At 53.2% G+C, this 14,807-nt stretch overlaps 9 protein-coding genes across 9 annotated transcripts; 3 read left to right on the top strand and 6 right to left on the bottom strand.

The window, feature by feature from the left end:
• Positions 1–102: 102 nt before the first annotated feature.
• On the bottom strand, positions 103–2,557 carry K460DRAFT_318311 (uncharacterized protein). Its single transcript, XM_040930388.1, has 3 exons — positions 1,719–2,557; positions 923–1,670; positions 103–865 (listed from the first exon to the last, which is right to left on the bottom strand). The coding sequence occupies exons 1-3, from the start codon at positions 2,392–2,394 to the stop codon at positions 535–537; spliced, it is 1,755 nt and encodes a 584-aa protein (XP_040783969.1). The 5' UTR covers positions 2,395–2,557; the 3' UTR covers positions 103–534.
• Positions 2,558–2,796: 239 nt separating this feature from the next.
• K460DRAFT_369441 (uncharacterized protein) lies at positions 2,797–3,956 on the top strand. The gene has a single exon (XM_040933962.1). The coding sequence runs from the start codon at positions 2,819–2,821 to the stop codon at positions 3,749–3,751; it is 933 nt and encodes a 310-aa protein (XP_040783968.1). The 5' UTR covers positions 2,797–2,818; the 3' UTR covers positions 3,752–3,956.
• Positions 3,957–4,176: 220 nt separating this feature from the next.
• Positions 4,177–5,781, bottom strand: K460DRAFT_408870 (uncharacterized protein; the record flags this gene model as incomplete). Its single annotated transcript, XM_040937200.1, has 4 exons — positions 4,177–4,221; positions 4,286–5,536; positions 5,603–5,652; positions 5,703–5,781. 4 exons carry the CDS (start codon positions 5,779–5,781, stop codon positions 4,177–4,179), a joined length of 1,425 nt encoding a protein of 474 aa, XP_040783967.1.
• Positions 5,782–5,986: 205 nt separating this feature from the next.
• On the bottom strand, positions 5,987–7,590 carry K460DRAFT_369440 (uncharacterized protein). The gene is made up of 7 exons (XM_040933961.1): positions 7,432–7,590; positions 7,207–7,360; positions 7,109–7,141; positions 6,997–7,055; positions 6,769–6,949; positions 6,484–6,716; positions 5,987–6,437 (listed from the first exon to the last, which is right to left on the bottom strand). The coding sequence occupies exons 2-7, from the start codon at positions 7,234–7,236 to the stop codon at positions 6,371–6,373; spliced, it is 603 nt and encodes a 200-aa protein (XP_040783966.1). The 5' UTR covers positions 7,237–7,360; positions 7,432–7,590; the 3' UTR covers positions 5,987–6,370.
• An 850-nt stretch (positions 7,591–8,440) lies between these two features.
• On the bottom strand, positions 8,441–9,524 carry K460DRAFT_318299 (uncharacterized protein). The gene is made up of 3 exons (XM_040930387.1): positions 9,178–9,524; positions 8,847–9,129; positions 8,441–8,795 (listed from the first exon to the last, which is right to left on the bottom strand). Exons 1-3 carry the CDS (start codon positions 9,497–9,499, stop codon positions 8,564–8,566), a joined length of 837 nt encoding a protein of 278 aa, XP_040783965.1. The 5' UTR covers positions 9,500–9,524; the 3' UTR covers positions 8,441–8,563.
• Positions 9,525–9,702: 178 nt separating this feature from the next.
• On the top strand, positions 9,703–11,281 carry K460DRAFT_292822 (uncharacterized protein; the record flags this gene model as incomplete). The annotated part of the gene is made up of 2 exons (XM_040929374.1): positions 9,703–10,060; positions 10,110–11,281. 2 exons carry the CDS (start codon positions 9,703–9,705, stop codon positions 11,279–11,281), a joined length of 1,530 nt encoding a protein of 509 aa, XP_040783964.1.
• Positions 11,282–11,469: 188 nt separating this feature from the next.
• Positions 11,470–12,573, bottom strand: K460DRAFT_379488 (SURF1-domain-containing protein; the record flags this gene model as incomplete). Its single annotated transcript, XM_040935171.1, has 3 exons — positions 11,470–11,572; positions 11,622–11,727; positions 11,778–12,573. 3 exons carry the CDS (start codon positions 12,571–12,573, stop codon positions 11,470–11,472), a joined length of 1,005 nt encoding a protein of 334 aa, XP_040783963.1.
• Positions 12,574–12,753: 180 nt separating this feature from the next.
• On the top strand, positions 12,754–14,098 carry K460DRAFT_419467 (uncharacterized protein; the record flags this gene model as incomplete). The annotated part of the gene is made up of 3 exons (XM_040938016.1): positions 12,754–12,926; positions 12,986–13,086; positions 13,196–14,098. Coding segments are annotated over 3 exons (719 nt in total), but the record flags the coding sequence as incomplete, so codon positions are not given.
• Positions 13,817–14,375, bottom strand: K460DRAFT_379486 (DNA-binding TFAR19-related protein; the record flags this gene model as incomplete). Its single annotated transcript, XM_040935170.1, has 3 exons — positions 13,817–14,106; positions 14,193–14,197; positions 14,254–14,375. 3 exons carry the CDS (start codon positions 14,373–14,375, stop codon positions 13,817–13,819), a joined length of 417 nt encoding a protein of 138 aa, XP_040783961.1.
• Positions 14,376–14,807: the final 432 nt, after the last annotated feature.

Below are 14,807 nucleotides of genomic sequence, written 5' to 3'. Positions count from 1 at the left end.
GGCAGCCATCGGCACACCGACAGCCGCCTGCTGCATCGCAGAGCCGCTTCAATAACGCCGAGTTGCATCCCAAGACATTTGAGCAGTGTCTAATGTGTCTAAAGCGTGTACCTGCATGCCACCTGCGCTCTTTGAGACCAAGAGGCTTGCCAAGGCCGACCCACTGCCGCTATTGGCCGACTGAGACGCCTGGTCACGAGGAAGCGCGCGGTGGACGTGCAGCTTGGCGGTGGAGATACACCGTCATCGGGGTGTGTGGTCTAACTTGATCAATGAGCACACCATGGGACAGAGATTTCTCGACATGGATGGCAAATTGAGTCATGAGGAGGCTTCGGTGTCGGAGAGCGTGCTGACGGCTGGCATGATCAGCAATCAAAGCTGCAGATGACAACATGGACTGTTCTAAGCCCAGGGCGGTGACACATGGTCCATACCGAGTCTCGGAGGTGGCACACTATTCTGTGTAGGTGTGTAAAATTTGTGTAATGCGTAATGTCTAGCTTCTAGACCATGTCCTCCAAGCGTATCTTTTCACCCAGCCAACCGCCACGCCTTCAACGGCAACGCCTGGATCCTCATGACCGCTGGTTTGATGAAGCCCCAGAAGGTCAAAACTCCAACTATTATACACAGAATATTCACAATGTAATAGCCATCTGTAGTGACGTTACACATGCCTCCACCGTCGCGGCATCGATGTTTGTCTGCTTCAAAAGAGCAGGAGAACGGTTGAGTCACAAGAGGACCTTTCAGAAGCTCAGCCTTCAGCGGAGTCGCCGGAGGCTGACAGGTAGCGGATGTGAAGATGTCGACGGCTTTGAGGACAAAGTAGCGCGGGAATGTGCCGCCGAGATTTGAGACACTGGAGAAACGTTAGCAAACTTGAACTCGCAGCAGTTGAGATGATAAGTGAACTTACGTAGCAAGAAGCGTCATGTACGTTCCCCCAATAAGCGGATCGGAAATCTTCGCATGGAACGCACTAACCGCAACGAACATGACCGTGTTCATGAATGTCGACAGGACGTGCTCGGCAATCACCAGCAACAGGAAACTAGACGTCGCGCCTCCAGCCGGGAATACAGAGACAACGAACTGTGCGAAGCCCGCAGCGACCAGGCGTCCGATGAACGACCAGCACCAGATGTGCATGGGTGGGTAGGATTGGCACCATTTCCCAATGTAGTAGCCCAGGAAGACTTCGACGGGGAAATCAATGAGGATGACCAGAGACAATTGCTCTTGCCTCAGACCCTTGTCAAGCAACTTTAGGCTAGTAACCGCATCGTTTGCCTGGAAGCCAATCTTGGCGATGAGGTGGATGATGATGAAGCTCTGGATGTTCTTCAACTTGAGGATACCCCACATCGACTGATAGACCTCCTTGATGCCGTCGCCATTCTTGTCGCGGTCCTCCCGTTTCATGACTGCCAGCCCAAGAGTGACGACAAGGTATGCCCAGCCCCAGAAGGTCAGATAGCCGTCGAGTTCCATGAGGCCGCTCTCACTCGGGGCGTTCAGTGGGCGGAACCATTTGTTTGCAAAGTCCTTCGAGTTGAAGGCTAGGAAGACTGTATAGGAGAGGAACTGGCCGGCTGTAAGGCCTACGGTCTGAGCTGTCGAAGCGTATGCGAGATTCTCCTTTGAAAGCAGTGTGAGAGCCCAGCCTAGTATAGTTAGCTTCATGTGCTGGAGTCTACGAGCAGAATTCTTACCATCTACAGCGATGTCCTGCGTAGCGCACAGGAACACCAACGCAAACCACCACCAAGTAAAAGTCCAAACAGCACCATCGACCTCGCCCGCCTCCTTCATCATCCTATTGATATTCCTGCCCAACCATATCATCGAAAACCCAGAGATGGTCTGAATGGGCAAGATCCAGCTCTTCCGACGGCCCACCTTGGGCGACCACCAAGCGTCCACGATGGGGCTCCAGAGAAGCTTGAGGGAGTACGGATATGCCGCGAGCGAGAAGACTCCAATGGCAGAGTACGAGACGTTGTTCTTGAGCAAAAAGGGCACCGAGCCATGCGCCAGCCCCATGGGGATTCCCTGGAGAAAGTACAGCAACACAAGCAGCAGAAAATTGCTCTGGTCCTTTTTGGACAGCTCGAAGAAGCCTTTCGACGGGCCCTCCTCTTCTTGGCCCAGAGAGGGTACTTCGTCGTCCAGGGTAAAGGAAGAGCTGCCCATCAGCGACGCAGCCTGACTCGACGGCGATGTACTGTCGATAGAAGCATGTCTGCGCCGATGCTCCAACATGACGCCGTTCATAGTCGCGCTTGTATTCGCATGTCCGTTTCCTTTCTTCTCCTGCAGCGCGTCGGTGGAGCTCTGCTCGCGTAGTACAGAGCCGCGGTTCTTGGAACGAGAGGCTCGTTTGCTCATTTGAGTGTGTTGGTAGACTTGCGGTGCGGCTGGAGGGGTACTCGGTAGTAAATTCGCGGAGAGAAATAAGGGGTCAGATTTCGCAAGCAGGAGGTACGTCGAGTATGGGAAGGAGCGGAAGGCGTCAGGAACCGTCAATATGGCAAGGGAGTGACTGGCGAAGAACAACGAACGTGTTACAGAGTATACGACCGACGGAAATACTTTGATGCGGGCACCAATACCAATATGCCGCGATGATGCCTGCCGCGGGTCCCAAGAGTTGGTTCCTGGCCAGGATGGAACCGTGTCCTCTCAGATCGACGGAGGCGAGCTTTAAATCCGCGGTATCCCTGCCACGCACGTGCCGACGCGGCATCCAAATATGCCCGCGTTTCAACACCAACATGAGCAATTGCCGACCAACACCGTCGCGCTCTCAACCATGGAGACCATCGAGCAACTAGACACTGATATCAGCGACCTTCACACCCGCATCGCAACCCTGCGTGCCCACCGCGCAAACCTATCCTCAATCCTCCTCTCGCAACCCCACCTCGCAGCGCGTCTCCAACCCGGCAACCAACGCGACAAACCAACAGAAACCGCACAGCGCCTCATCAAGCAACAATCCGCACGCAACCTCGAAAACATACATCGTGCCTGTGCCGGCGTAACAGCCTACAAAGTGCAAGATCCCGACCCGCACGCGGTAAACAACGGCAACATACTCGGCGTGCGCATCGATGTGTCGATCGGCGGCAAGTTCGTCGAGACGTACCACGTCCTACTCGCCTTCCAGGAGCGCGAGAGTGAGAGCGACAAGGTGCTGCGGATACATAAACACACTATTCCGCCGTGCATCCCTCTCCAACAGCTGGCAAACAGGTGGTTGCCAAGTAGCAGTAAAGACGTCGAGGACGCCACGCATCCAGAGCAGGATCTCGTGCACTTTGGACGGTCGCTTCGGAAAGAGCTGGTCGGATGGCATATGCGCGTGCAAGCCGTTGAAGACCTGAGGAAAGAGGCAGGCTTGCCCGATTCGCGGTTGAAAGGAGACGGGCAGGATACATTTGGAATTGAGTCTACAGCCGGGATTCTGAATGCATTTGTTAGCGACGACGATGCTAGCTCAGATGCTGAAGAGGCGGAAGAGGAGGAGGACGGAATCATTCGCATCCTCGATATCGAGTCCGACGCTGCGGTTAGACAGGTCACTATCACTTGGTCCGATAGACGGACGGCAGTCATAAATATCAACAAGGATGGCACGGTCGAGAAAGCTGTGTGTCGGACGAAGGGTGGGGGTCGCGATGTGGCTCGTAGCAGGAAGGCTGTTGGGCCGTTGAGGGGGCTGGTGCAGAGATTAATGGCGTAAGAGAGAAGTCACCGACATCCCAATATGCGAGGATGAGCAAAAAGGCGTTTGGGATAATGGATAATTGGAGCTGGCGTTAAGAGGCTTTAGGGCTTTTGTTTGTGATACCCGCATTTTGCAACGCGTTATTTATGAATCAAGAATTAGGCGTACATGTACTGAATGGATTACATAGTCGAAAAATAGAACTTTGGTCAGAGAATACATGTCCCATTGCGAAGCGCGAGACTGAGCTTATTCGATCCAACCCATACGACTCCAAAGGCAAATCAGATAATCGCTACAGAGGGGCCACACGTTTAATGGCCACCTCACCGAAGTTGGAAGTGGAAAGAATATTATTGGGATATCAATGCTACAAAAACTAACTATCCTTGATAGATCCGTCTCGCATGAGAAGAGCAAATATATAATCGTACCCGCCACTATGATCGCTTGTCATCGTCATCGTTCCTAGGGACGGTATCTAGCTAAGATTCATGTCAGCTTTGTACTCAACGAGAGACTTCCAACCCATCAAAAGAATCGACATACCTGGTTACCATTATAAAACTGCTGGTCTCTCGGCTCCCTCGACCTTTGATCTGCCAGTGTCCTCACTCTGACGCTCGACCCCTCTGAGGACGCAGGTACCTGGGACCCTTGACCTGATCTTGACTCTGTTGTCTGTCCTGCTTGAGCTCCTGCAGGCGCGGAGCCATACCCAATCACAGAGCCCAGCGTACTACCCACGAAGCCAACGGTCGAAGATACAAGTCCAAAAGCACCGCTGAGGAGCCCGGTAGCGGTGCCGACGACACCACCACTTGCCCCTGAATATGCGTCCGTATATCCCTTGACTGGCACAAGGACTAGTGTGGCACTCGGTGCCAGGTCGATGTCGCCGAGGGATTGGCTTTCATCTCCAGCGGAAAGTTCGTGGCTCGGTTGTGGAGCTAGGATATGCCTGAAGAAGTACGGTGGAAGTCTCTGGTTATTGATGTTTGGATCGTCGGCGGAGAGATTCGCAAACTCCTTATCCACCCAGCTGCGAACATCTTCTTGTAAAGTAGCTGTGCGGGGAAATATAGACCGTATCGTTCGTCCGTCGAACAATCTGACGTTCAGATTGACAGTCTTTGCTTGTGATCCTCTCGACGATGTTATTGTCGTCCTTGATTGCGTTTCAGTTTGCGCATTTGTGCCTCGTTCCCGCTCCCGCTCTGCTTTCCGTACCTCTGCCTGTGCCTTTCGCGCTGCCTTGTCTGCCTCGATCCGTGCCTTTATACGTGCTAGTTCTCCTGCGTCATCGCGTTTCTTTTTGCGCAGCGCGTCGCGGGCCTCTTGTTGTGCAGAAGTTACAGAGGGAGCCATGGGAACGGGCTTGGATTCATGGGACGAGGTAGCTTTCTGCTTGCCTTTCGCTATTGCCGAAGGTGTAGAGGCTGCTGCAGGCGTGGGTGGTGCAGCTCGCGCAGGCTCGTAGGGTTGTGACGCTCCATATAGATCATCTTCCGCTTCTGTAGTAGTTCTAGTCTGAGTTGGCCCTGGTGTACTTGTGTGTGGTGGCGGTGTTTGCGCTGCACTGGAGCCTGGTATAGCCTCTGCCCCAAGAACCTTGCGTATTGAGTTGGTAAACTCCTCTTTCTCGACATGGCTCTTAAGCTGCAGTTGTAGCTGGCCATTTTGTATGACTACGAATGTGGGTGTGTCCGTGATATCGCAGAAAGCAGCAAGGAATCCAGCCTCGGTGGAGGCAGCCTCAAGGCGCAAGACGACGGCTTTCTGGGCAAGTAGATTCGATATCTGTGTTGATTATTAGCCCAGGTACACTTGAAATGTTACAAGCTGATAGTCGAGTATATCACATACCCATCCACTCTTCAACCACTCTTCCCATTCTGTGCTCGTCGCGCCATCATCTGGCCAGCTTATTAGATCCCTCTCCCCATGCCGATAGGGTTCGTCTCACCTCGCACAAAGCAAGCAACAAGCTTCTGCTGCTGGATTGCAAGCGCAATTCCGCTCTGTAAGCTTCCTTCGTGGAACATATTTACGAAAGGTCGGGTGTTGAGTGGTGGACTATGTGGGGTGTAGCTTGGGACGCGCTGCAGCCAGGATGCGTGACGGAGCTCCTACCGCCGCGGGGAATTACATTGCAGCATCACTACCGAGGCCAAGCGAGTGAACTATATACGTCACTGCTGTGCTTGATGCAATGTGACAAGCGTTCACAAACACGGTGGTGGTCAAATCAGTAAGGGAAGGATGCAGAACAAATCTATCGGGAATGCTAAGTCCAAGTCCTATGAATCCACCACGCCAAAGGAGAGTAATGCTGCATAAAGCCAATGCTTAAACTCCTGAAAATCAATCGCCAGCTGCATTAGAAAGATAGATGATGCCGCAAAGCAAATGCTATTTGTTCGGTAAATTGAACCATATGCTGAGATATTGTTCGTCCGCCTGGCGCTGGTTTGAGCCGAGGCAGACCTGCACTCCATTGGTGCCCAGTCGTTCGAAACCCTTCACAGTGATGGGTTGAAATTGGTCGGAGAGGGTCGACACCTATTCAAGCTCTCGGCCCTTTCTCGATTACGCCACACTGCCGCTTCCTTGTGCGACTCCACTTCGACGCCTTTATAGGATGGCGCATTTGCTCCTGCCCTTCTTCGCTTGTTGCTGAGGACGGGGGCTGAGGACAGCGCTAGATTGAATTAGCGTGATTTCACTTGCCATTTGAGCAAACATACCGGATCGCCTCGTCGAATACGCTCTTCAGGTTGCGCTGTGTCAGGGCTGAGCACTCTAGGTACTTTTGTGCCTTGATCTCCTTGGCGACCATGACGGCCTGCTCGTACTGAATGGGTGCCATCTTCTTCTGCCTTAGCGACTCCTTGGTCGCCTCATCGTCCCTCAAGTCCAGCTTTGTGCCGACAAGGATAATGGGAACACCTGGCGCATGATGGTCGATCTCGGGGTACCACTAAACACTTTGTCAGCATCTGTCACCATAGTAGTGGGAGATGGGTTCTTGCCTTCGCTTTGACGTTATCGAAGGATGGGGGGCTGACGATGGAGAAGCAGATTAAGAAGACGTCGGTCTGCGGGTATGAGAGTGGCCGTAGTCGGTCGTAATCTTCCTGCCCGGCAGTATCCCAGAGTCCGAGACTTATCGGCTTTCCATCTACCATGACATTTGCGGAGTAGTTGTCAAACCTGGACGCGATTAGCTCGTGTCAGGAGTGTCTCGGGCAAACGCCTACACTGTAGGAATGTATTCTCCTGGGAAAGCATTTGTTGTGTACGAGATGAGAAGACATGTCTGCAACATTAGCATTCATTGGGCAAGGCAGTCCTGGAGGAGCAATGTCTCACTTTGCCCACAGCACCGTCGCCCGTCACAACACACTGTGCAGCAGTTAGCTCCCATGTCCGCCCGTCTCGGTACAGCAGTCTATGGCACGGAAGCGCACCTTGAGAGATTGGGTCGCAGGAGCAGCCATGGCGCTGGTGTGGTACGTGTGGTCTGATTAGGGTTGTATAAGACGGGTATTTGGCGGCCCTGTTTGGCGGATACGATGGGGCGCTTCGGGGGAGCAAGAGGCGAACAGCGGAGCTGGCGATGTCCTGCACGGGGATGGAGTCAGATGCGGGATGCGAGATGCAGCGATGATGCGCAAAGTAGGTGGAAGACGCACCGTTGGGACTGAAGCCGAAGTAGCTTCTGCGAAGGCGCGCCAGCTATCTGCGGCGTAGGGTAGGGGGGCGTTTTATTGCTTGGCAGCGGCGGGTTGAGAAGCGAGCTTTGAGAGGTGGATGGGAGGCGGCGTGAGTCGCGCGGGCCACGGAGTTCGGCGGGGGTCGAGTCGTGGGTTGGCGGTAGCTTTATTCACTTATTAACTAGCGAGAGGGCAGCTTCTGGGCTTCTAGAGGGTTGCGCAAAAAGTGTGGTGAGGTGAAGAGGCGGCAGGTCAGTCAGTCTCCAGACGGTGTTGGTGAAGAGAGGTCAAGAAGAGGGTCGGTCTATTTGGCAAAAGGGCAGGCGCGTATCGAGGTGGGCTTCTTTCTTGAAACCCATTTGCGACACCCACCAGCAGAGCAAGCAAAGCTTCTGCCAGGTCTGATAGGCAGGACGCACGGTTGGCAGTGGGCAGTGGCAGAAGCACCGGTTTGGGCCACACTTCTCCTGGCCCCGGGCCCTGTAGACAGCTTCGGTTGGTCTCTGTCTGTCTCACTGTTTGTCTGCCCTACCAAACATGGCGCTGTGATGGATGGCTCTGCGCCGTGCATACCGTCCCCAGGCGTCCCATGCTATCGACCGACTAGTAGTGTAGAGAAGAGCAGCCTCTCTCCCTCTTGGTTAAGTTAGCCGCGTCCATGGGGTCATGCAGCCCATAATGGATATTCTATAGTTTCTAGCCCGTGATTCGCCTGCAGGTCGCTTTTTCTGCTCGCCAGCCAGCCTTCTTAATTAGCCGTTCCACTTCGACAGACATGTGAACGGTACATTAGCACTTGCATACAACTGTTTCCCGCAAATCCGAGCCTCGACTCCATTTGCTACGCCATTCGCTACCTGGTGTGGCGTGACTAACGGCATGCATCAACACGTTTCGACATGCATCCACTTCGAGGGATAGACACATCCATGGACCATTTATAGAATGCCCCTCTTTGCCAACCTGCGTCGACGATGCCTGCAAGTTCACGCACGACAATCATCGTGTTGGATATACCATCTGTTACGAGGAGTTTCAATTGTAGACTGACCTCGTTTCTAACTATTCAAGGGGTATCGTTCGCCTCTATAACAATCACTTCACTAAAGAATCAGTAGAAGAGGAACAGGCCGTCGCCACCCTGTCTCTCTTCTCCCACAAACTCTTTCCTCAGTAGGAACTTAAGCAGCGCCTCGTGCAGGTCCTTCATGTCGAGAATGCCCCGCTTCTTCTGGTCAATGTACGAGACGTCAACGAGCACCCGCTTCAGGTTGGCTACCGACAACGCCTTCTCGTCCAACAGTGCGGACAGTCTGTCTGGTGTTCCCACGCCAAAGTCAATCCTGTGCAACCCAGTCAGTGCCAAGCTAGCGTCATCATCGTCCTCAACGTACTTGTTCTTCTTCAAGTGTGCCACTTGGTCGGCGAGCTTCAAGTGCTTTGCGAACAACTTGGCGACATTGAGATCCTTGGTACCCTGTTTGGGCAGCCCGGACTTGAGCGACCTGCACACATCGGCAGCTCGGATTCCGGATGCGGTGACCACAATAGTATGTGGTGCTCCCGCAGGTTTGGACGGCGTGGCCTTCAGCGTACTTGAATGCCTTTTGATAAACGCGGAAAGATTGTCTGTAGTCCGCGGCTCACTCCAGCTGGTACTGTCTTGTACGGTACGTGCTGTATCCAGTCAATATCCGAACATTTCCGTATAAAGATCTTACCCACCAGATATGAACTTGTCTTCGAGCTCAACACTACTCAAGTCCTTGCCATAAAGCCTTGTTCGCGCATTTACATAGTCTGCAAGCAGCTGACCATCCATCCGCTCAAACGAGTGATTCACTCCCAGCTCTTGATCCAAATCGTCCTCGTCAATCTCTTTTGCTTTCTGCTTTTTCTTTTCCTTCCGTTTTGCCTTCTTCGCGGCCTTCTTGTTGTCTTTGCTTGCCTCGGGCTCAGCCTCGGCCTTTCTCTTCTTCGAGGTTGATGTGGGATCAAACGCAGCCTCAATCAGGGGCACTCCACCTTCTGAATCGGAATCTGACATCGTGTGGCTAGTGTTTGGAGTGAAGATATGCAACACCAAGGGTTGGGCAACGAAAAAGTTCCAGAAGCTATTGCTATCGATAAGCACTGACCTAGCCCTGTCAAGCCTAGCCCGGATCCAGGCCGGGGAAGTCGCGTCCTACCGACGCGTTTCGTTGACGTCCCGCAACAAGCCCACTTCACACTTCCATAGCTGCCACAATCATGTCCGAGTCTGCACGCAAAAAGCAGCGCCTTTCGCCAGAGCGCAATATGAATGGTACGCCACACGCCGCTGCGCGCATACAGCCTAGCACACCGTTCCGACGGGGGACCAGCGCGGGGCCCACACCAGGAGACTCGAAGACGCCGACGTTTAGAACACCAGGGACAGGGAGGACACCTCGAGGAGGCCCGGCAACTCGCCCAATTCCAGCACGAAGAACAGCGCCGACTACACCGCATGCGATCAGGGCATTGAGGGAGCGTGCCAATGCAGCAAGAACGCCAGGGAACAACCGGAGGAGAAGCGGGAGAGTACAAAGGGAGACCCCGCGAGATATCTTGAGGGACCTAAGCAGAGGTATGGATATAGACCAATTGCTTCATTCCTAGGCTAATCGGACGTGTAGCGCTTGCTCGCGACAATCGACCAACGGAGCCCTCACCACAGGTTCTACCACGGCGTGTGCGACATTCGGCGCTCGACCTCCCAGACGTCGAAGATGGCCCAGATATGCAAGCACCTCGACTTTCCATGCCACTCGATGATATGTACGACGAGGATAGCTTCCACGACGCCCCACCACGACGGTCACTACTTCCTGAACTACCAGACGACGTAGATGGAGGAACCGTACAGTCGCTGGAGTTTGGGCGACGAGCTATCAGCGAAGACCCACGATTCATGTTTGGGGGGAGACAAAGTGAGCGATTTGCGGATTTCAGCGAACTCGGCGCAGTCGATGAGGAGTATGAAGTCGATGGAACATTCATAAACCGACGTGCGGATGGGTTGCTTGACCAAACTATCGACGACGCGCTCGATGAGGATGATACTACAACGCAGATGCGAGCATTGACAGGTCGAAGAGATGGACGCCCGAGCGACGTGGATCTGGGTGTGTTTGGCGAGGCAGATGATGATACCGATGAACCAACTTTTCGCTTCCTCATTCCTGAACGTATACGTGCACCAGTATTGGAAGAGCCACAAGAAGTAGAAGAAGAAGAGCGAGACTGGGATGACGGGGCTCTAGACGCCGAAGAAGGTATGCCTGTATTAGCAGAAGACGACTTGGACGATGAAACTGCAGCACTGCATGGCGACGAACCTACAAATGTCGATGGTATTGTAGGATGGGAGTCCGATCACGGCTCAGACGACGACGCGGACTTGACCGCATACCGCGAAGAAGAATCAGCACTAGATCGAAGCCTGCACACCCAGTCACCCGAACGCTCTGCCGCTGCGAAACAACAAGCGGGCAGAAAAGCCAAAGAGCTCCGGATCTCACAACGAGGACTCGAGTATCCTTCGTTTCCAGCTCTGCCGGTGAAGAAGCTTGCTTTGGGTTTCATGAAATCTCAAGGGAGCAAGGGGCAGCTGAGCAAAGATGCGGTTGCTGCCTTGGTCAAGACGACGGATGATTTCTTTGAGCAGATAGGGATTGACCTTGCAGCGTATGCGCAGCATGGTGGGCGGAAGATGATTGACGAAAGTGATGTTATTGCACTGATGAAGAGGTATGTTACATTCCACCTGTTATACAATTGTACTTTTGATATCAGCGCGGCTGATTAACTACTTGCAGGACTCGCAAAACTACGAGCAACACCACATCATTCTCACTCGCGCAAAAGCTGCTTCCCAGAGAGCTGCTCCAGCAACTGCGAATGGAGCCTCCGATCAAGCTGCGGGGGCAAAAGCGGAAGCGGTTGAATACTATACAAGAGGAAGAGGAAGACTAAAGGCAAGACACGAAGTCGGTATTATGACCAGTCGACACTGTGTCGCACCCGCCGTTGGGTACCGGATATGGGCTTCTTTACCACCATCCAGAACATCACTGAGGTGGCGAGACTGAGCGCGTACCTGTCCGGTGTTAGTTGTTGGTCCGAAAGCGGGAGGTGAAGTTACGAACCATGTGAAGATGTACTGCGTATGGTTGTTTCGCAGATTCACGGTCGGCGCTCTGCCAATCGGTACGCCCTTGGGTTCGCGCTCATAGTTTGTGAGCAGGTCAGGCGCTGGATTATAGTTAGATACCCCATGCTTATCCCAGAATTTTTGTACTCACTCATTGTCTCCTCTACCCAAACGGGCTGACTTCCCGAATGTTGCGCCATCTCTTCTACACTGGGGAAAAACCACTTCCCCTTCTCCGGCTCATTCCTCGGCGTGAACATATTCCCAGGTGGCGGTATTCTCAGCAACCCCTCAATCGTAACCTCTCCCTCTGGCAGCGCCCCGTTCTTTTTCCTGAACCACTGCGGCTTTGCGTCCTTTCTGATCCACCCCCGACAGCACAGGATCTTGTGCACATTGCCCTTTGCATCCGTCCGTTCCAGCGGAGTAACCACCGTATACCCTTCCTCCCCATCCAACATGCGCGGCCCAATCAGCATCTCCTGATCATGCCTCAACACGCCGCGCGCATACACTTTTCTATAATCAAAATCCTTGACCGCCTGCGGATCGATGCGCAACGGCAACTCCAGCGGCGGAAACGTCAACCGGTCCTCAAACCGCGCTATGAGGTCCGTCTTCCAGCCCAGCCGTTGCACCTGCCAGCACCCCAGGACGAACGCCGTGAGAGGGATAATAGCGAGGATGATCAGCCCCGGTCCGTGTTTTTTGCCCACGCGCGCCATTTTGGCCGGGCGGTCGAGAATCGAGACGAAGTTTGGATCGAGACCAGGGCCGCCGCCGACGTTGCGGCGGAAGAGGACGAATTGCGGTGCGAAGCGTGAGCGGGTGCATTGCGGGCGGGCGGTGCGTGATGTGTTGAAGGCGGGGCGTGATTGCGTGAAGGTCGAGGCATTTTGCGAGTAGTACCGCCGGAAGAGGTTGAGGAAGGGATTTGGTTTCGACATTGGGGGCGGTCGGGTGCGCAATTGGGGTTCGCGACGATTGTTCGAAAGTTGCTCGCGAGATCCATGCGTATGATGTCGGACAGCCGAGCTCACTCGGTCTAGGCCCGAAAGTGGTATGGTCGCCGCAGTACATCTCTACCTTGAGGGCTCCCTCGAATAACACTCCACCAGGCTTTCTAGCCATGACTAGTATTAAGGATTCCTTGCCTCATACTTTCAATGCTCAATCCGATATCCAGAGAGTGGAGAAAGATGCGCTCATCGCCCAGCTTGACGAGCTACTAGAACGGTATCTTCATACGCTGGATGAGTATGAGAAGGTCAGACGGGAGCTTGCGAAGCAGCTATCTTCAGTAAGTGCTTAAACTAAACAGCTTCTAGTTTTTTATTTCTGGTCTGACTGTATATAAAGGGCTATCTATCTCTTGCTCAAGCGAACTTCCACAACTCTTCGTCCGCAATCAGATACGGACAAGATTGTTACGATGAGCGCATGCAAGCCATACGAAAGGTGTACGTTCATTTCAAACAACTACTTACCCCTACTCCAAAGCTCATCTTCTATCACTTGGCTTCAAACGTACACCACAATCAAGCTTAGATGCTGAGCTAACAAGATCAGTAACGTGAAAGAACCTGAGTCTGAAATAATAGAAGGGCGGATCCGGTTTTCTACCTTCCCGGCCAACGAAAGCGGTAAAGGCGTTAAGAGCACAGAGAAGAGCACGCCGAAAGAGCAAGAAGATGAGAACGAGAATAAGCGAGATTATGCATCTGGAGATCAACAACAGCCATCAGAGACCCCCAAGACCGGATCAACATCAGAAAAAACCTCCGCACCAAGGACTGATTCAAGAGAGGACCGAGAGAGTACAGCAGAATCGAGCAAGGTGGTTGACCCACTGCATTGGTTTGGAATCCTCGTGCCACCTGCTCTCCGTACTGCGCAATCAACATTCATTTCAGCCGTCGAGGGACCTATTCCCCAGCTAGCTACCATAGCTCGCCACCTGCGGACCCAGGAGATTGAAATTGGCCGGGTGAGGAAGCAGATTAAGAAGCTGTAAATGTGTTCAGGTAGTCAGGATCAGAGTGCAGGCTGCATGCTTGAGAGATTCCATATGATCGACTGCTCAAAAAGTTCCCCAATGTGCATGCAAACATGCGACCGTAGTAGGCATGTTGTGATCACTCCCTAAACGCCTCCCAATGCATCGCATCACCAAGCCCCCTCTTGTACGCTTTACACGTCCTTCATGAGCTCCTCCAGCTCATCATCGTCATCCCAGCCCCCTCCTCTCCTATTCACTATAATCTTGCTCTCTTCCTTCTCATTCTGTTCCGCGACCGCACCCAGAATCTCCTTCAACTGCTCCTCCGACACTTTCTGCCGTATCTGCCCTGTGCGGGCGAGCATGATGAGCCGGTTCTCGATATCGGTTGCGCGGGACTCTTTGACGAGGCGGATGCGGCCGAGACGGTCGGCGGCGTCGGGTGTGAGGATTTGAGCTAGGATGGAGTTACGTTGGTCTGCTATGGGGGTTGTTAGTTCCTGCTGTTATAATTAGGGGAACTTGATGAATTGGCTTCGAAGGCGGGGTGGAAGGTGGGAGATGTACCCTCTCTTTGCCTGCGAGACGCTTTTAGTAGATATTCATGGACTTCGTGCTGGGGACTTACTGTTTCGATTCTTGCTCTGAGCCTTCGCCGCCTTGCCCGCCTCCTCCTCCACCGCCGCCGCCTTGCTGTTGCAGCTGCTGGAGGCGTGCGCGCCTAATCTGCTCGAGGTCTTCGTCAGACATGTTGTCTTAGTATGTCGTCGTGGAAAAGTCACGCGAGAGTGTTGTGGTAGGGTTGCTTGTGGCGCTAGAAGATCGCCGAGTCAAAAGTGTGTTTATGCGGGGAAGGTCTCGGAGGTCCGAATGTGAGGGGCACTCCAGGGCTGCCTAACCATTACATAATGCTTCTAATTCAACATCACCCTGCCAGTTCCCCTTTTCTTGTTTTCATCTCCATCTCCAACTTGTGATATCTCACTATGCCTCGATGTCCGAAAAGGATGGAATCAGAGAAGACATTCGCTATGATTTGCCGAGCCACACTGAGGCTTCTTCAAAACACGCCCGGAATTACTATGTTAAACAAGGACTCTAGGAGAAGGGAGAAAGAGCTATAATCTGCTGTATCACTGAGTCAGCCCTTTCCTAGACGTTGATTGAGATCTACCGTTATAT

The sequence above is a fragment of the Cucurbitaria berberidis genome (assembly GCF_010015615.1).
Source record: "Cucurbitaria berberidis CBS 394.84 unplaced genomic scaffold K460scaffold_5, whole genome shotgun sequence".
Taxonomy (NCBI): Eukaryota; Fungi; Ascomycota; class Dothideomycetes; order Pleosporales; family Cucurbitariaceae; genus Cucurbitaria; species Cucurbitaria berberidis.
Note: the sequence above shows the minus strand (reverse complement) of the source record. Positions and strands in the feature narration are given on the sequence as shown.